Source organism: Plodia interpunctella, chromosome 3 (assembly GCF_027563975.2).
Source record: "Plodia interpunctella isolate USDA-ARS_2022_Savannah chromosome 3, ilPloInte3.2, whole genome shotgun sequence".
In the NCBI taxonomy this organism is placed as follows: domain Eukaryota; kingdom Metazoa; phylum Arthropoda; class Insecta; order Lepidoptera; family Pyralidae; genus Plodia; species Plodia interpunctella.
Genome location: NC_071296.1, coordinates 11,040,504 through 11,061,063, shown reverse-complemented (window position 1 = coordinate 11,061,063; position 20,560 = coordinate 11,040,504). Strand labels below are relative to the sequence as shown.

The 20,560-nt window shown below is 34.8% G+C and overlaps 1 protein-coding gene across 14 annotated transcripts in view; it reads left to right on the top strand.

The window, feature by feature from the left end:
- Positions 1 to 20,560, top strand: part of mmd (mind-meld) — a 486,484-nt gene that overhangs the window by 384,724 nt on the left and 81,200 nt on the right. For all 14 annotated transcript variants that reach the window (XM_053770021.2, XM_053770023.2, XM_053770013.2 and 11 more), the window contains one exon: positions 604 to 750. In XM_053770021.2, coding sequence (XP_053625996.1) covers positions 604 to 750 — 147 coding nt within the window. The remainder of the gene's footprint in view (positions 1 to 603; positions 751 to 20,560) is intronic.

Genomic DNA, 20,560 nt, shown 5'->3' with positions numbered 1-20,560 from the left:
ATTAGATTCATATAGTAATGAGCAAAATGAGAGAAAATATTTTTTAACATTACAAAGAAATTTCGTTATATTAATTTTAGTCTAGTTTTAACTTTAATGAATATAAAATTAATTACCAAAGTTTTTTTTTTCTTATCCACGTTCAACTCCGATCGTTAATCATAATGATTTTGATTGACACTTTAAGGGAGACTTGATAGAAGTTAAAAACTCAAATCTTTTAATACACAATTACTTGCAGACTACATACACCAGTACATTGAGATTGTCACACAAACACGCATACACACACGTAACAGTCACACCTTTATCCCACAATTCTCCACCAAAATCACCCTCTTCATTTGATATGTTATCAGTGTGAATCGTTAGCGCGTGTTCTAGAAATACAACAACCAAAACTTTAAAAAAATCATTACATACATCATTTATTGACGTCCAAAGTTTACATGAAACAAAGTCTAGGTACTGCTGACTTCCAAAGCGCAGACGAATAAGAAGCGGCGCGCAGCAAACTTCGCCGCGGCCGTTTGTCCAAAGGCGTCAATTAATTGTGACTTCTTTTCAAAGGCGTCAATTAATTATGAATTCTTTTGTCCCCAGGAAATCGAGCACTGCTACTATCATGGCACCGTGAAAGACTATCCCGGCGCGTCTGCCGCCTTCCATACGTGCAACGGTGTCTCCGGCGTCATCCACATCGGCAATGAGACTTTCGTCATACACCCCTTTTACGGCGGCGATTTATCGGTCAGTGACGTATGCTTTTGTTTTAAATGCTGGTCCCACACTGTCGTCGAACAGTTTGCCAAACTTTGGCGGATTCGGTATATAGTGCGGTAAATAATAGCACACATACTAACGACGCAATGTTCACGCATTCGCGTCGACATGGATTTGAGTTTGGCGACAGTGTGGAGATGGCATAATGTTTGGACCACTTGGTTCTCTTCCCGCACAGGTGTAAAAATGCAAGAAAGGAAGGAAGGAAAAAAATATTTGCAATTGGTACAAACATATCGGTGTTAATAGAAAAAGCATTATAACCTAAATTATTTTACCGACTCCGTTATCGACCTCTTTGATTTACTTCTACATATCCATTTATGCAAAGGGAATGAATGAGTTGAATGCAAATGACCACAAATTAACAGAAAAAATATATATTTTTTTGTTTATATTTAAGAGTATTTCAATAGATTGTTTTAAACAGAGGAAACAACTATAATACAGCTGCCCATCACTATATAATCTCAATTCCACCAATATAAGTATAGCTAAACGTGTCCTTTGAGTTTCGCAGATCTGTATGTTACTAATCAGTCTGTAATTCTCAGTCATCAGTGAGATGACGTTTATTTATACGTTCTGTATCATTGTAAATCCGTTACAAATGGCCAATGACATATTTTTTCAATTGCCTTAATCTTGAGTAGGTATGAATTTAAAGGATTTGCGATTAGTAGAATGTGGTACGCTATAAAAACAGAAAATCCAACATGGCCGACAACTAACTCACTGCAAAAAAAACTAATATCGCTTGATAGATTAAAAACTATAATATTGAAAAGGAATGTACTCCTAATGGGAATAAAGGAATGTAATTCTTATTTTAAATAAACATATTTAATGAACATTTAGCATTTTTAATCTATACGATATTAAAATTTGTATTACGATATTATAATTGTCGGCCATGTTGGATTTTCTGGTCTAGTCTACATAACAAAGGAAGCAATAGAGCCGCGTTCCGGAAATAAACTAAAACGAACACAAAATTAATAATGGACTAAATTAAATACAAATACACTGAGCACATAAAACAAAGGCCAATAATAAGATTTAATATACGACAAAAAATAAAAGCTATGAACAAAAGACACTGGATTATTTATAAAACTGACTGCGAGTGTCTTTCTGCAATAGGCCGTATTATTTGAGTTCAAAGTGAAACTAGGAGAAATCTTATATATAGATCGACAGATTCCTCAAATTTTTAACTAAACGCTGAAAAAGATTTTATACAGGGTTACTGGTATCTAATGCATAACCTTCCAAAGGCGCATAAGGTACATAGAGACTAACATCTTTTGTTCTACGACTTTTGTCTAAACGTAATAAATACAAAATTTTTAAATTTTTTAGTTTTAATGTCGTTTCTGTTTAACGTTAACTCTATGTTCGATTCTGCTACATAACGCTACTGTACTGTCTCGTGTAAGAGGTTTGGCTATTACATGGCGAGTACAGATGTGTATAATCGCAAATTAGATTGAATTATTTTTATATGAAATAAAGCTGCGAATCACGAGAAGTCGTAGAATAAAAGTAGCTTGTTTTGATGTACCCAAGTAGTCTTTAGGAGGTTTTGAGTTTGATACCAGTAACCCTGTATATCTCAATGATAAGAAAAATATATATCTCCTCATCATGTCATGTTCTTTATTGCATTCACGGTCTGAATGACCTTTAAATTTTTTAGGGTGAGTTGCACCAGTAAATTTTTAAGATGCGCAGAAAAACGCAAAGTGCGCCATTTGGTCTAAACGTCGGTGGCGCGCATGTTACAGTCAAAGCCAAAGTTGACTGGCGCAACACACTCTTAAATTGTGTTGTGATTTATATACTACCTACCTAGCTTCTTTGAATATGCTGTTATTGCCAACTGTCAAGGTCTGTCTGTTTACCACTTAGTCGTAGATTGATCGATCGTACATTGCAAAGTATTTATCTGAGCTTTTTATTGCCACAGGGAAGAACCAGTAATGTATGTCTAAACCGCCGTGTTTGACGAACGATGTAAGATATTTCAGTACAGATAAAATTGAAAATAAATAAGGTGTCCTCCTCAACTGAACCGAGGCATATCAGATTTATAAAATAATAGAATAAACAAGGTAAAATTTAAGTAAATTCGTGGAGCGTCGATACAGAAGATAAGATCTTTTCATCCAAGAATTTGATTTACTTGAATTTTAATGAAATGGCTCTAAAGAGGAATTCTATATTGAAAATAATTGTGTTTGAAGTGATAAAGATGCAATTCAACTAACCTTAGTTGAATACTTAATAAGAGACTTATCATGCACAATGTTTACAATAATATTAATAATATGTCTGTGACTAACAGACAGACATAACATTTTTGCCATTCTTCAACGGAAAATAGGCAGGAGCATTTTACTGTCTGTCGAATCGGTTATAGATTTTCCGAAAAACCATAATATAGTTCCAATAAAAGACTTACATTTGTTAATTGACATCTTTGGAGAAAAGGCTGCGGTAAAGCCGCTTCTTCTTCACCCGCGCTTTGGAAGTCCGCAGTAGACTTAGTTTTACGTATTTTTTGACGTCAATTTTTTAATATATAATTTTGAATTTTAATTTAGAGGTCATCAAGAATATTAATGTCTACTTAATTGGTAAATGGTATCGCTATTTTCCACCACCATAAACACGAAATATACACGCAAAATATTTTCTACAAATCGCTATCTTGCGTCATTCGCAAATTGCTTCTAATTATACCTTAATTGCGAGCTCCGATTTTAATTTCAAATCAAATTTCACAAGGAGTCTCAAACGATACGAACGAAGTACAAAAAACACAAAACACGAAACGATTGCGAGCCTACTAAAATAAATATTCGACAAAAATGAGTCGTGATTTATTTTTAAATGTTTATTTAAACGGAACGTGCTATTATCCCATCTAAGGGGACACTGGCCACTTGTAAAAAAGATTATCCGAATAGAAGAAAACAAAATTAATGATATAACACTGCCATGTTAAAATGTATGACGGTTTTATATCATCCTAATATTTTGTACTCATACACACAAATCTATACTATTACTATAAAGCGGTAAGCGTTTGTCATTTTGTGACTTTGTGAGTTTGTATGTTTAAGGCGGGTAATCTTCGAAACTACTAGACCGATTTAAAAAATTGTTTCACCATTCGAAAGTTATTATCCAAGATTGGCTATAGGCTATATATTATCTCAAACTTCTGACGGGAGCGAAGCCCCGGGCAACATATAGTAAATAATGTGATTGCGTTACGGCAGAGTGCAGCATCACTAGCAGCACTATAATACTCGTAGGTCTAAATAAATGCATTCGCATATTGGAACATGATAATCAAAAATGTATTTATAGTAAAATTTAGCATTTTGTAGTTCACATGAAACTATACAATTGAAACGCCGACTCCAATAATTGTGACCCATGTGTCAATAATTGTGACCCATGTGTCAATAATTGTAACCCATGTGTCAATAATTGTGACCCATGTGTCAAAAAATAGGTATATAAATTGACTAGATATCAACTACCCTATTCGTAAATTCGTACGGAAACACAGTGAATTATATACTAATATGGATAACTACAATAGAAGGAACAATCGGTATTTAAATAAATTATTAATCCCACTTACTAATATGGCATTAATTGGATCTAGTCCTTATCATATGCAATAAAAATATTTAACAACATTCCAAATGATATAAAAAATATAAAAACCACACATATTTAATAACCGTCTCAAGGTTATTCTTTTGGACAAATGTTATCGCACACACATACAGTATCGCAGAGTTCTTTTAAGATCAAATCGAACGGTGATACCTTCGACTCCCCTTCATCTTATTAACTTTAATTATTTTTAATAATTTAATTATTTTAATCATTTAAGTAATGCATTAATAATTTAATTATTTTAATCATTTAATGCATTAATAATTTAATTATTTTAATCATTTAATTCATGACAGTTAACAAACAATTTTAAATATTTAAGTAAATGGCATCTAGCTGCCCCAATGTTTGCTGTGCCCTTCGATCCCCGGTCGGGTCATGATGGAAAATGATCTTTTTCTGATTGGCCTGGGTCTTGGATGTTTATCTATATATGTATTTGTTATAAAATATAGTATCGTTGAGTTAGTATCCCATAACACAAGTCTCGAACTTACTTTGGGGCTAGCTCAATCTGTGTGATTTGTATATATATTTATTTATTAACATCTTTCATTTCCACTTCTGACATTGCAATAAATAAATTTAAATCTGAATCTGAATCTATTCAATTAATCTACATAAAATATCCTTCCGAAGAAACTATGTTTTCTGTTTGTTTTGTGCGTTGCGTGATAACTATTATCATGTCTATAAAGTGTTTGAGAGTATATAATTATTAAGTGTTGGCAAAAACAACTGTATTTACTTCAGTTGCAAAAAATTACACATAAATAGACGCGTCCAGTCAACCGCACATCAAGTTACCCTGCATTAACCTCTATGGCGCGGTGATAGCGGCGAGTTTGCAATGAATTTGGGTAGGTTGATGTGCTGTTGAATGTACGTGCGCCGACGACTGGACGGCCTCTAGTTTCCGCGGAGAGCGAGCTGCGGCGCGCGGTACGCAATAAAATTAGGTTTATTTATTGCACTCAAGTCTTAACAAGTTTATTTGTTGGACAAATTAAAAAAAACTCCAAGTTTCAATAATCATTTCGTTACAACGGCTGAACCGATTTTCATCAAACATGGCTATGGACAGATACACATATAGACATGTTAAACTTATAACAGTCCACTTTTTGCGTCGGTGGTTAAAAAGGTTTTTTGTCATGTTATTCGATAAAACAATATAAAACTTATATTTTACGGAATCTGTTATCAAAACCAAACGCGCGTCCCCTGTTATTTATTAAGGCGCAGACACACAGACCCACGGGTCGAATAGTACATGATTTTAAACAATACCCTACCTTAGATAGCGAACAAAAGGGTCCAGATAAAGGGACGGGCACAAAAGATTAATTGTCAATAGCAGACACAGGTATTTATTCGATGTCCACAGAGGACGCTGGAAAATTAGTTGTTAGACTTTTCTTCGTGAGAAAAACTCAACTCTTTTTGTTTTAACGGCTTTAATCAACCTTACAGAATGAAACAAATTGTTTATTGAGCTTTAGAAATTACATGTTTATTTTATTAAGCCCGACGCAAAAAGAGGGCTGTTATAAGTTTGACAAATTGTTTATTGAGCTTTAGAAATTACATGTTTATTTTATTAAGCCCGACGCAAAAAGAGGGCTGTTATAAGTTTGACTGGTAAGTGTGTCTGTCTGTGTACGTGGCACCGTAGCTCATCAACAGTTGTACCGGTTTGAATACGATTTTATTTTATTTAAAAATGATATAGAAATTGTCTCGCAGTCAATCATATGTGAGATGTCAAATAGATGCTTTGTAGTGCGATAGAGTGTATCTAATAAATAGAAAACTAACTCATACGTTAAAGTAAATAAATAACACAAATATATACGGACAAATCACACAGATTGAGCTAGCCCCAAAGTAAGTTCGAGACTTGTGTTATGGGATATTAACTCAACGTTACTATATTTTATAACAAATACATATATAGATAAACATCCAAGACCCGGGCCAATCAGAAAAAGATCATTTTCCATCATGACCCGTCCGGGGATCGAACCCGGGACCTCTCGGTCCAGTGGCAAGATTAACGAGTTGAAAAATAATTTAGGTAATATTTTAGACCTAGTCTTCTAATGCTGAGCAATCTCGGCGAAGAGTATGTGAACTTTACCACTGCGCCACCGTGGTCGTCAAACTGCCTTGTTAAATATAACTCATATTTTTATCGTATTAGTCATGGAACGTGGCATGGAGCATGCTAGCAATTCAGACAATATTTAAAACTTCGAATTTCCCGAGTGCATAATTATTCACTTACTTTCATCTTCCATTATATTTCTTTGGGGGTAGACGTTTAAAAAAAAATGCTTTTGAACTCGAGTCTTTAATTATGTGGATGTGTGTGCATACCATATTTTATCAACATTTGGTCGGGCGGTTTATTTGTGATGACGTAACAGACAGACAGACTGCCGTATTTATGAAATTAGTATTTATATAGACGATGTCACTTTGTAACAAATACTTATAGATGACAACAAGTAGATTTCGTTTCATTCTGATTGGAAAAAAAATTGAAAAAAGTAAATAAAATGTCTGGTTCTTTTGTCTATTCGCTAATTAGTTTAAAATAGCGTTTTAAACGTAACTGGCAACTGACAAAATAGTTGAACAGTCCTTAATAAATTCTTCGTCGAGATAATCCTATATTTACGCAAACAAAGACGTTCCTACCCTTGTTAACCTGCCCCGTCTTGCCCCGTAACCCATAGCTGTCATACTGCCAGACATTTGTACTGTGAGATAATCCGCCCTTATCGTCCCGGCCGCATAAATTTTAAGTCACGCACACAGACTTCCAAAGTGTGACGAGCTGACAAGTAAAACATTAGCACAAATACACAGAATAAGAACATTATGTTCTTTCATCTGTGGCACAAATATGATATTGTGTTGTGTGTAGGCACATGATTGAACACACATATTTGGCCAGCAAGATTAATTTAAAAAAAAGTCATTTTTAGGTTAAAATTATTCAACAAGATTAGCGAGACTCTTTTGCTCCTAGACTATAGTGGAATATTGCAAACCGAATATTTTTCCGAATTTGAATATGCAATATTTATCGTCAGACATTGTTTGGTTAGGTTATATTGGTTCAGTTATTTACAATATTTTTATGTGTTTAAGTTGGAAAGTGTAATTTATAATTGGATTCCATTTTCGAAAATGAGAAAAACAAACACATTTCTTTGTAATCAAATTTTATAAATCATTTATTTTTTATATTTAAACAAAAAGAGTTTGATACAAAATCATTTTATACTGAAGATCATAAATTTTATTATCTTACCTTACACAAAAAGAGAATATATTAATTTTTGATTGGTTTGGTAATTTATCAACCACCGACGCAAAAAAAGGGGTGTTATAAATTTAACGTGTCTGTCTGTGTATGCGTCTGTGGCTCCCAAACGGATGAACCGATTTTAGTTTAGTATTTTTGTGTCATAGATAATTTTCCCGAATCCCGAGTGTTCTTAGCCATGAAAATCAGTTCAGCCGTTAAAAAGTTGTAGCGCAATTAATATTGAAAGTCGGGGGCGTCTTAATTAGTCTAACAAATAAACTTGTTTTAAATTACCAATTCGATATTTATCCGACTGGTCTATGCTTTCTTAAGTCTATGCTAACTACCAGAGGACTTTGTATGAGCGACAAATAAGCTTAGGTATGTACGTAACTCCGCAAAAATTATACAGAAACCATATGATTACTATTTTCTACATCCATTTGAATATTATTAGGCACTTATTGCATTTAAATTATTTATTGAAAATCGAATCATCATCACGAGCCATTTAAACGTCCCGACTTTCCTTACGGATGGATATTAGGACGGACAGTTTGTGACCCATGACCCATCACGCGGGCACATTTTTATTAATTTTCTTTTTGAATAGTAATAATCTTTTATTTGTAATATCTAATTGTACATACATTTATAAAAAATACACATTATTAGGCATATATAATGCACAATGGCTTATCCCACGAAGGGATTTCTGAAAGGACACTGCCAACTATATATATATATATATATATATATATATAATGTATATATGTAAAAAAAACTTAAAACTGATACTAGGTTAGTCGGATTCAAAGTCTTTTCCATTTGTATTATCTTTGATCTTCCCCTATTTTTACTGGAACCTTTTTCTTCCATTCCATTATAAAGTAAGATGCGGAGCCTTTGTGAAGCGCCCCCTGGTGGAATAACGCGGAATTAGGGCAAATAGCTATAATCCAGTTAATTAGGGACTCGACTCGACATGAAACTTTACCCTCGATTCATTGGAGAAAAAAAGGGCGTTAGCGAAACTTGTTTCAGGAAAGAAGAATTGTGCCGGTTTTTTTTTTCTACACGATAAAGTAACTATAAATAAATATTCTCTCTCTCCTTCTTATCTTCGTGTGCTTGCATTCGCTGCTGTAAAACATGAAGTCTGTGATCCGCGTGAAAAATATTTTTTAGAGTTCCGTAGCCAAATGGCGAATACGGAACTTGGTACCTAAGTAAATGTATTCTGTGAACCGCATTAGGATTCTACACAAAAATATAAAAAACGAAAACAATAAATTTTGGGGGTCCCCGTACTTAGAACTGAAACTCAAAAATTTTTTTATCAAACTCATACGTGTCTAATCCATGGCTTGGTCTTCAAAAATGGTATTGAAATTTCTAATATATTTTTTTCTAAACTGAATAGTTTGCACGAGAGACACTTCCAAAGTGGTAAAATGTGTCGTCCCCCCCCTGTAATTTTTAATATAAGGGAAAGATAAAACTCAAAAATATATATGATGTATGTACATTACTATGTAAACTTCCACCGAAAATTGGTTTGAACGAGATCTAGTAAGTACTTTTTTTTATACGTCATAAATCCTAAACCGCAATACGGAATCCTTCATGAGCGAGTCCGACTCGCACTTGGTCGCTTGTGAAAATTACCAAAGTTCGCAACGCGCGTGTTACACACCTGGGTATGCAGGTACAGCTATGCTTTTAGTAGACTATATCGTAATATGTCCTCTACCGCGTCTGTCGTTTGTCTCTCCGCGATAAACTCAAAAACTACCGCACGGACTTTTATGCGGTATTCACCCATAGATAGAGTTATTCTTGAGGAAGGCTTAGGGGTATAATTTGTTATATTTTTACCAGAGCGAAGCCGGGACGGGCCGTGAGTAATATTATAAATGCAAAAATAAGGTTTTTTATTCTACGTTTTTGTGTGTAACATCTTCTCGCTTTATCTTCGTAACCACACTTTCTTAAATATTGCTACCAATTTAGCTACGTTTCATCCCAAAAAAAACTGCTCCCGTGAGGAAATACGAAGCCGCGGATAAAAGCTAGTAGTCTATACAACGCCAATGTAACTGACGAAGGTCCAAACAAAACTGTCGAATACAGAAATAGTATAAAAAAACTTGAACAAAAAGCCCAAATCCAAAATAAAAAGTAACAATCGCGGACATTATTTTCAATCATAATAAAAACAGTTATGGTAACCACCTAACTTTGACCCTACGCAATTATAACTTGCCGCATTGCAAAGTTTTTTTTTTTGTATTCACTTTTTGAGACACTTTTCTCTGTCCACGTTATGAGTCCCTTGCGGTTAAAAGAAAGATGAGAATTTTACGTCTATGCTAATATTTTAAATCATTTCACTGTAAGAATATTTTTTCATTACACTTACTGGAAAAGCGATTCGAGCTTCTAAAACACACAAAAGTTATTTACAGTAAAAAAAATAATGAACAGACATGATTATCGTACAAATTTTCATCCCCCATCATCTTAATATGCGGATTGATTTTTGAAAAAAAAATTATAAGCCTATGTTTCAAATCTGACACGCATGTTTCATGCGTGTCAAATTTGAACAAATTTTAAAGACCGAGGTCATTAACTAATGACCTCGATACAGCGGTTTAGCCGTGAAAGCGGAACAGACAGACAGCCTTTCTCATTTATAATGTTGATATACAATGATAATATTGATGTACAAGATATTAAAAACAAACAGAGAGATCATAAATCTTTAACTCAATAAGCGTGTGTGAAAATCCATCCTTATTCAAGTCTCGGGGGCGCGGCGCACTCGTTAAATATGTATCGTATTTGAAATTATGTTTGTTGTTTTGTATAATCATGTACCTATATGTTTGTTCGCCAAGTTGAAAACATGTCAAAGTATGTTTGTTAAGTACACAGAACATGCGTAGATTTAGCAAATTGAATTGTTTTTGTAAGATTTGTTTGGAATCATTATTTCTTTTGGGTCTGACGGATGAAAATTAGCACACAACGAGTCAGGAATTCTACTACTTCCAAAAAGTAGCTTGTGTCTGTGTCAAATGTCATCAAATACAGCCCAATAGATTTCTATTATATTCATTACATACATTAGTATGTACTATTCGTATACCAGCGGCCCGTCTCGGGCCTCTGGTATACGGATAATAAATAAGTAGATGATCTAATTTTAAAAATGTCATGTTCATTTTTTGTGTTTCTCAATATGTTTCTTGATATACCTACGTTGATATACGTAGTTTTACTAGGTACTACAATTGAAGAGTGTAAACCAGCAGAATGAATATTGAAGAAGCAAATGAAAATCGAAGAAATGAGGAATTCCTAAGTTTGCTTCTACTGAAGTTTTGTATAATAAAAATTCAAGAGAAGCAAATTAAGGATTTAGCTCACACTCGGACGTTGAAGATCAATGATCATATCAACATGTTCAACGCGGTAATTTGGAGCTCCAATCGTGATTACCTACCGAAGATATATAGCCAAAGGTAGGTTGCATCGTCTATTTACGTGCACAGAATCTACGCCGCCATTTTGTCTAAACGTCAGCCGTCAATGTCATTGTCAAATTCGACGGTGCAAATTTATAAGGTAGGTACGACGGTGCAACTCACCCTAAATTTTTTACCACATTTAGGTATATTATAACTATGTGGACGAATGTAATTTTTTTTTTGTTTTAGTTTTATGTCAAAAAATTTGGTTTATTTATTTTTTTCTTTTTTATAATTCTAAGATAAACATTGACAATAGAATAAAAAGAAAATTACCTAACCCAAAAGAAATGTCGAAATGTCCTTACGTATCCTTGTATATAATAAAACAAAGTCCACTGCCGCGTCCGTCTGTCTATTCGCGACAAACTCAAAAACAACAGTACAAATCTGCACCAATCAATAGCGTGATTCCTGAGGAAGGTTTAGGTGAATATTCTTTTATGTTTTTACCCGAGCGAAACCAGGACGTGTCGCTAGTTCTGAATAAAACAATTCAATGTCTAAATTCCTGAGTGGGACATAGTAGACATCAATAAATTGGAATAAAAAATAATTGAAACGGTTTCATATCAATTTGCATACAATTTAATGGCATAATTTTTATTGTAATGATATACTCTCCCGTAGACGGTCAGTACCCACAACGCATAGATGTAGTCTTACAGGTTGAACTACTTAGTTGTTCTAATAGACTTACTAGTTTGACAACCGCTTCTATTAGTTGTTATACTCCAAATTCCGTGAACCCTGGACCTTTGCCCTTCCAAACCAGGTAACCACATAACAATGTTATATAAATTAGCTATGACCTTTGTCACTCTGGTGTCTTACCGTGGAATCTTGTTAGAGTGTGTACGCTGCCTAAATAACTGAATTATAATTTATCTCACCGTCTAATGGGCGGTGTAAAGCTGTGTTCACATTACAGTACTAATAATGAGATATAAGTGAGTTTGTATACCAATCTGACTCATGTATAGTTGTTTTCATCGACCACCACTTGCTTCCGGTGAAGGAAAACATCGTGAGGAAACCTGCACTCTGGTTGATTATCAACTTGTGTGTGAAATGGAGAAGGGAATGGCAAACAACTGAACAAGAAAGTTGTTGTGTGTGTTCAATTCCACGTAATGACCACGACACTCAGCCGTGAGGAATACGACTATGAAGAAAAATGAGATATAAACGTGCTAAAACTTAGATTCAAAACCGTTGATTTCACGTCCAAAACTTAATTTAGGATAAAAAAAAACTAATACATGAATCAGATTGGTATACAAACTCACGTGGCACGATTAGGATTCGAACCTGGGACCTTTCGATCTACAGGCGGGCGTCTTAACCATTACACCACCACCGCTTCTTGTTGTTTTTACAAAAATGTTACTTAACTATGTAATATATTTTTTTTTAATCCGCCATATTGATTATATAATGACCGTTATGGCGGTATGGTGACATACTACCCGAGGAAATGAGGAATCTAATGATACCTCACTCACATAAATTAACACACAGATGTAGGTACAATTTTATAATAATTAGTATACTAAAATATACGGAAAATTATGCAGACCCAGCTTCGTTTATGGCAATGCCCCTTGACACTAGAACAGCACAAAATACATCAAGAATTGTCCTGAATAAGCAAATATATGCTAATTTATGTGTGTGCTCTCCGTAAACATTTTTGAGATGTTCTTGTTGTTATGAGTAGATCCTAGATAGCGAAATTTTAATTGAATTTCGGGTATAATTTATCTCAAACTAATTTAAAACTTTGGCGTTTCATTTTAAAATATAAAGAATACTAACTGCGACCTGGGGCTTCGCTCCCATGGGAATTTCAGGACGAAAAGTACCCTATGTATTATACCCAAGTTAGATTCTATCCATGTGCCAATATTTAATAAAAAATCGTTCAGTAGATTTTGCGTGAAAGAGTAACAAGCAAACAAATACACACACATACATCCTCACAATCTTTCGCATTTATAATATTTGTAGCGATCTTGTCTTTTGCGAGATTGTCTTACAATATTTGTAGGACAGAACACGCGTTCGATTTTTTTTATATCTCGGAACAATAATTCGCTGAGTCAGTCGCTTCATGACGCCGGGTCCAAGATATGACATAATAATACCTGTATATTATTTACTAACTGCTCATCCCGGCTTCGCCCGGATAAAACTGTAACCTATATATATAAAATAACAAGCGTTTTTTACTAATCAACGCCCAGCTTAAACCATAGAAGCTATAAACGCGAAATTTGAGCAGTAGCTTTAGGTAATTACGTAGTGTTTTAGTAAGAAAGAAATTTTCAAATTTCTAACCCTAAGGGGGTAAAAAATAGGGGTAAAATTTGTATGAAAAATAACGAAAATATTTACTGATCTACTTGAAACTTGGCACAAATGCTATGCAACAAAAATAATGAAACCCGTGTTTCAGGATTTTTTAAAATTTTGATCTTTGGGATATTTAAATGAGGGTGAAAAGAAACAACGAATAATCCCATTCAAAATTTCGGCAACTCAAGATACGAGTAGACAGCTCAGCGGTGAACACCATAGAATTCACGTTGTTACTGTTGATGGTACGAATCCTGAACTTCGATTATTTTAAATTAAATCTGATCACCTATAGGGTGATTTCTATGAAAGTTTTATTATGGTTTTACCCGAGTGAAGCTGGGCCGGGCTGCTGGTAAATTATACACCAAAATCTTCCTCAGGAATATTACATATTTGTGACAACGGTACAAAAATTCGTTTGAGTTTATCGCGTATAGACATACTTTTTTACTATAAAATACGAAAGGATAAGGATATCTATTAATTTTTAATCACACAGATTGAGTGAGCCCCAAAGTAAGTTCGAGACTTGTGTTATGGGATACTGACTCAACGTTACTATATTTTATAACAAATACATATATAGATAAACATCCAAGACCCGGGCCAATCAGAAAAAGAACATTTTCCATCATGACGCGACCGGGGATCGAACCCGGGACCTCTCGGTTCAGTGGCAAGAACCCTACCACTGCGCCACCGAGGTCGACAAAATGTTATTTACAAACGTGACGATTTTAACTTGAAAGCAATAATTTACGTAATTGCGTTTATCTACATATTTGCATGAAACTGTACACGGCGATAATAGAGGCGAATGTCCAATGAATGTGGGTAATTGTGGTGTTGAGTGTACGAGTTTGGGCTACATTAATCACAGGGCAAGTCGCGCGGCGTGACTAGCTGTTTTAACAACTTTTAGATGAGAAGAGTCTGTTTTAGCGAAGTAGATTTAATACAGAGTCTAAGACCAAATAAGCCATGAAATTGTTTTTAGAAACTTTATTATTCATAAATGTTATATTTATATTACACTAGCTGATGCCTGAGATTTCTTTCGCGTGTACTTTAAGACTCTATTGAATTATAAATGTTTATTACTTAGTTATGCCAAACCAGCTGTACAGATTTTATCAAAAATTATATATGATCCGTCATTATCGAAAATTAGGCCTAAACGCCTTCACCACGTGGAGGTACTCCCAGCATATGTTACTATGTATGATAACTTATTAATATTAAACTATGAAATAAGTAACTTTTCTTTTGCAGTATGTAGCTGGTCAATTTGAATTCCACATGAAATGAGGAATAATATCTGATTTTTTCTACCTCAACAGCAACAGCCATGAGGAATACGACTATTAAGAAGCCATTAAGAATACCATTTTTACAGTTATAAAAGCTTCTGTATTTTATTTGGAATCAACAAAACATTTGAATGTATTCGTGTTTATTATTTTCAATTGTTATTCACTCTTGTCGAAGTAAATTCTATCATTTTTTAACCAGCTTCAGTTTTCAATGATATATCACAGTTATTTAACAAATTGAAGAAACGAAAAACAAAATTCATATCATAAATTACGCAGGTTGACTCCATAGATATTTATCTTTTTAAAAAGCTACAGTTATTTTAGCAACCCTTAAAGATACATTTAAATTTTTAATTTCTCTCGTTATACAGCTCAACAACTGCCTCAACAAGTTCATTATGTAAATACGGTAAAGCTTTGTCTCTACAGTTTCCTACTCTGTGCTCTCGCCCCACTTTGGCGTTTCAGTGATGGGCTCGTGAGGGTGCCATTTATCAAAAGCAATTTCTTGTTTTGTGGAGGAAAAGCTTCTCAGCAGTAGCAAAGTGACGCCTATATTTATCATCTATCAATGCACAAAATTATAATGTAAAATGTAGGCGAATGAAAAGGACAATCTAGTTTCTTGTCCTTCCTACCTGGTTGGCCTGGAATTGTGTCTCGTACGCAAAATGTCAATTGGAATGATAATGACGAAACATATTTTGACAAGAATTTAAACGCGCGACAAAAGAAATCATATCAGTTGCAGTAAACCTTTGAGGAGATCCCTCCTGGTCAATCCTGGTCCACTATCAGGCAGACGTGGGAAAAAAATATTTCAACTGTGTTGTGTGTATTTTTTTTCTGTTTAGACATCATCATGGCTTCACTGACGACCTTGATGGCGCAGTGGTAAAGTGCTTGCCTCTGAACTGAGAGGTTCCGGGTTCAATCCCCTGTCGGGTCATGATGGAAAATGATCTTTTTCTGATTGGTCTTGGATGTTTATCTATATATGTATTTGTTATAAAATATAGTATCGTTGAGTTAGTATCCCATAACACAAGTCTCGAACTTACTTTGGGGCTAGCTCAATCTGTGTAATTTGTCCTAATTATATCTATTTATTTATTTATTCACTTTCAATTACTAAATTTAAAACCCTATAAGGTTTGTAGATATTGTAGCTTAGTACGACTGTCGAAGTTTATTCCATTCTAATATTTTAAAGAGGAAAGACTTGCATTTTTGTTTTTTTTTTTATTTGTAATGAATAAACTCAAAAACTAATGGGCCAATTTTGACGAAATCGGGCACAGATATAGGCGAAACCCTCAGGTGTGACATTAGCTACTTTTTATTACGGCTTTAACCGAGCGAAGCCTTGGCGAGAAGCCGGTCTTAAATATAAATAATGTACGGGTATTACACGCGCACGTACCGTTTTATGTCTTGGACGAATCGAAAGTGTACTCTGAATGTAGGTTCTACATATATTTATGACCCGTCTCTCTCTCGAGAGTGTCACGTCGCGCATAATCTGGGATTTATCACGCTAATGTAAACCGATTCTATTGTGTTATGTGTGTCTCAATGTTTCATTCAATAAATACATTGAAATTACTTCTTAAATTTCCTTCTCATGAATCTGTTGCATATTCCCACTGTTTTTTCTGTTGAAGCTTGTGGCTACGTGTATACGTGACTGTAATTCTATATTCTGTATATATATATATATATATATATATATATATAGAGGAAGGCTTAGGACGAGATGGTCGGACGACATCAAAAAGTTCAACAAAGAATGGCAAGAGAACACAAAAGATAGGAACGCGTGGAAGAAGTTATGGGAGGCTTTTGCCCAGCAGTGGTACTCCAACTATTAAAAAAAATTATATATCAATTTTTAAGAAAACACTTAAAAAGTACGACCACGGTGGCGCAGTGGTAAAGTGCTTGCCTCTGAACCGAGAGGTCCCGGGTTCGATCCCCGGTCGGGTCATGATGGAAAACGATCTTTTTCTGATTGGCACGGGTCTTGGATGTTTATCTATATATGTATTTGTTATAAAATATAATATCGTTGAGTTAGTATCCCATAACACAAGTCTAGAACTTGCTTTGGGGCTAGCTCAATCTGTGTAATTTGTCCTAATATATTTATTTATTTTATTTATCTCTCTGTAATGTATTCTCTGTAATGTATTTGTATCTCTCTGTAATATATTTAAGTATATATGTATGTAATTTTAAGTAGGTTTATTTTGTTTTCATTAGTACACGCGCACTTTACCTTTTCTACATCTTTCCTCTCTCGGGTCTGCTGGAAGAGGGTTCTTTAGAATTAAGCAGTACCTATGTACCATTATTCCACCATTATTCCAATTTTTCTTATATATAATTTGTTCGTGTACATAAATTGGTAAATGAATGAAATCTAAGGTAAAAAGCGTATGAAAAATTACGAATCAATTCGAGAAAAGGGCATGCTTCTGCTCATGCTCTTATACGCGATTTATCGGTTGCCTCTACCGCCATACAGTGATTGAGCCCAAGGTCCGCTTTCCAATTTTTTGTCATCCACTTCGCTCGGTTAGAATACGTAGTTGTTTTTTCCATAAGCACGAATATCATCTTTTAAGACAAAAAGCTAACATTTCTTGTGTTTGCCCACTTCTGCCAGAAACAGAAGCAGATGTTTGTTATCTCTTCACGCTCTATCTACTAAATTTTCTTGATGTTTAGCATACATATAGTTCGAATTGTGGAGAAGGACAGTCGGAAACCTTCAAGCCGTGTGGTTTTATAGTGGGTTCGAGTCCCACACACCTGTCCAGCTCCCCGTGGCTGGATGTACGAGACGCGGATGTTTCCACGCGTTAAAAACAAGTTTATTTGTTGGACAAATTAAAAAACTCCCGACATTCAATATACATTTCGCTACAACTTTTCAAAAGGCTGAACCGATTATCACGGAACATGGCTAAGAACACTCGGGATAAAATATCTATGACACAAAAAAAAAAACTAAACGAAAATCGGTTCATCACACGTTAAACTTATAAGACCCCTCTTTTTGCGTCGGGGGTTAAAAAGGCTGAAATAATTTTGAGGACATTTTATGTTTGTCGTAAATCTACTATAACAGTATTTACACGACAATAAATAGGACATAGCGGGTTACAAATTTATCAAATAATTTTCGCAAAGGACATGCCCTTATCCTCTTAGGGTAATCTCTTTGGAGCGTTGTGGACAAAGCGTTTCGCTACATACATATCACACAGTATTACATAGACTTGGATATGAATAGACTACGAAGTGTACTAATATGAAGAAAGAATTAAGAGAACAGGCGAGACATTGCTGATATTGTATATCTGCGTAAAATCATTGCAGGGTCAGTTGATTGTCCTGAACGATTGTTCGATCGTTCTGTTCCTTATTTATTTTAAAGATAAATATATCTTGTGCGTTTATTCAGATTCCATATGCTAGTAATACTTTACTCCTGCGTGCGAGTAATTGTGTAAATTATCTGGTTAGTAATTCTGATATTGATATGTTTAACTGTAGTGCGTTATCGATAAGATGCTATTTAACGCGGCAGTTCTTTCAAAATTCAATTATAGTTTTGTGGTATTTATATCTTTGTCTTATGTGTATGGTCTACTCTATTGTATATTGCTCTAAATTCGTTATTATCTAAGTATTTCTGTAATATACCAGCGGGAACCTGTAATTTGCTTCTTGTAACCCATTGATATATATCTAGTTTTTAAGAATGCAATCTGTTGGTTCCCCTTGAACATGTTAAAATAAATAAATAAAATAAAATATAGTAAACTAACTAACCTGTTACGGCTTTTAAATTGAATACCTAAACCTTTCTCCGCAATCACGCTATCTAGTGGTGAAAACCATTCAAAAATCCATCCGGTAGTTTTTGAATTTATCACGTTCATACTGACAGGCGCGACAGGGTCCTATCATGTCTGTTTTATAATACGTAAGGAGGTCACAATAACACCAAGGTAAGGTAAGGGGCCAAGTTGTTAGTAAGAACTAACCAACTCATTGTAAGATAAAACCACAGATTTAAAAACAATGATAAAACAGACCCTAGGGTTTATATTATATGTTATTATGTTCCTAATTCTAATATTGTTGTACTTTTATCTGGTAAATAAATAAAAAAAGTAGCATAGTCCTTATTGGGTGATTCCCAGAGCGTTTTGGCCACTGCGGCCGCGCTGTCATTACGATCCGTCAATTTTCTTGAGAAAATGGAACCATATCCAAAATCCAATCATTTATTAAATGGACATTACCACAGTGCCGATTATTTTTTTCAAAAAGAGATAGTAAAAGTAATTTTTGTTTTTGTGAAAATTTGTCAAATATAATGACGCTACGAGAACCACATATAACGTAAGTTGTTTCATCTATTACAATATTTAGTCTATGGACATCATAATATCACTCCTCAAGTCATTATCGCAGGATTTGTGCAAGACGTGCAATGTATAACGGTACGTTATTTGTCTGACATAGTTTATTTATGCTTGTGTGCTTGTCTGCTTTGAGCTAGTACATTTGTGCTGGATTCGCTGAATATCATAGTTTTCCTCACAATAGAAAATATTTAAGCAACATTCTTATACAAGATAACTAAGCAATAAAAAGGCTTGGCAGCAATAGATTCTACAGTCGTAAATATGTAATGTGTGTGTGTGTGTGTGTGTGTGTGTGTGTGTGTGTGTGTGTGTGTGTGTGTGTGTGCGTGCGTGTGTGTGTGTGCGTGTGTGTGTGTGTGCGTGTGTGCGTGCGTGCGTGCGTGATTCGGACATTAATACCGACAATTCGGATATTAATACCTATAGAGAGCGTTAAAACTGTCGCGCTTAACATAATGAGATTACAAATGCAAAAAGATTCACACGATCCGAACGTCCCTCACTTCGGAAACTTCTGGATTTACATAAAAGGAAACGGATGAATGATAAAAACCCTCGTTTTGCACACGCGACGCATACGCGCCGCGTGACCAAGTCATTTTGACGGGGATTTTAAAAAACTTTCGCTTTGAGAGGATTTTATAATGTACTTAACACGTTTACTTCCTCGCATCCTCGGATATATTGCGTTTCGATAATGAAGCTCAGTAGTAATAATAATAATAAATGGACAATACTCAACGACCTCTACTAAGCACTAAGCTTGTATCGCAGATCCGACAGACACAAACACAGAAATGGACACAACACGCCCAGAACCGCAGACAAATATCTGTGATCGCAAGTATAAATATTTGCCTGGCCTGCGGTTAGAGTCGCACCCGGGACCTATATGTAGTAGACGGGTGTGGTGACCACAACGCCATGTCTAATAATATCTATTTTCACTCGATAGCAGCATTTGTAAGTCACGCAGTTGGCTTTAGGTTATTTGAATAAAATCTAAAAGAGAGATTGAGATTTGAGATTGATCTATCACAGTGTAAACGATTTATTGGATTACACAATATTACACTCTGTTCACTGTTTCATCAGTTTACTTGG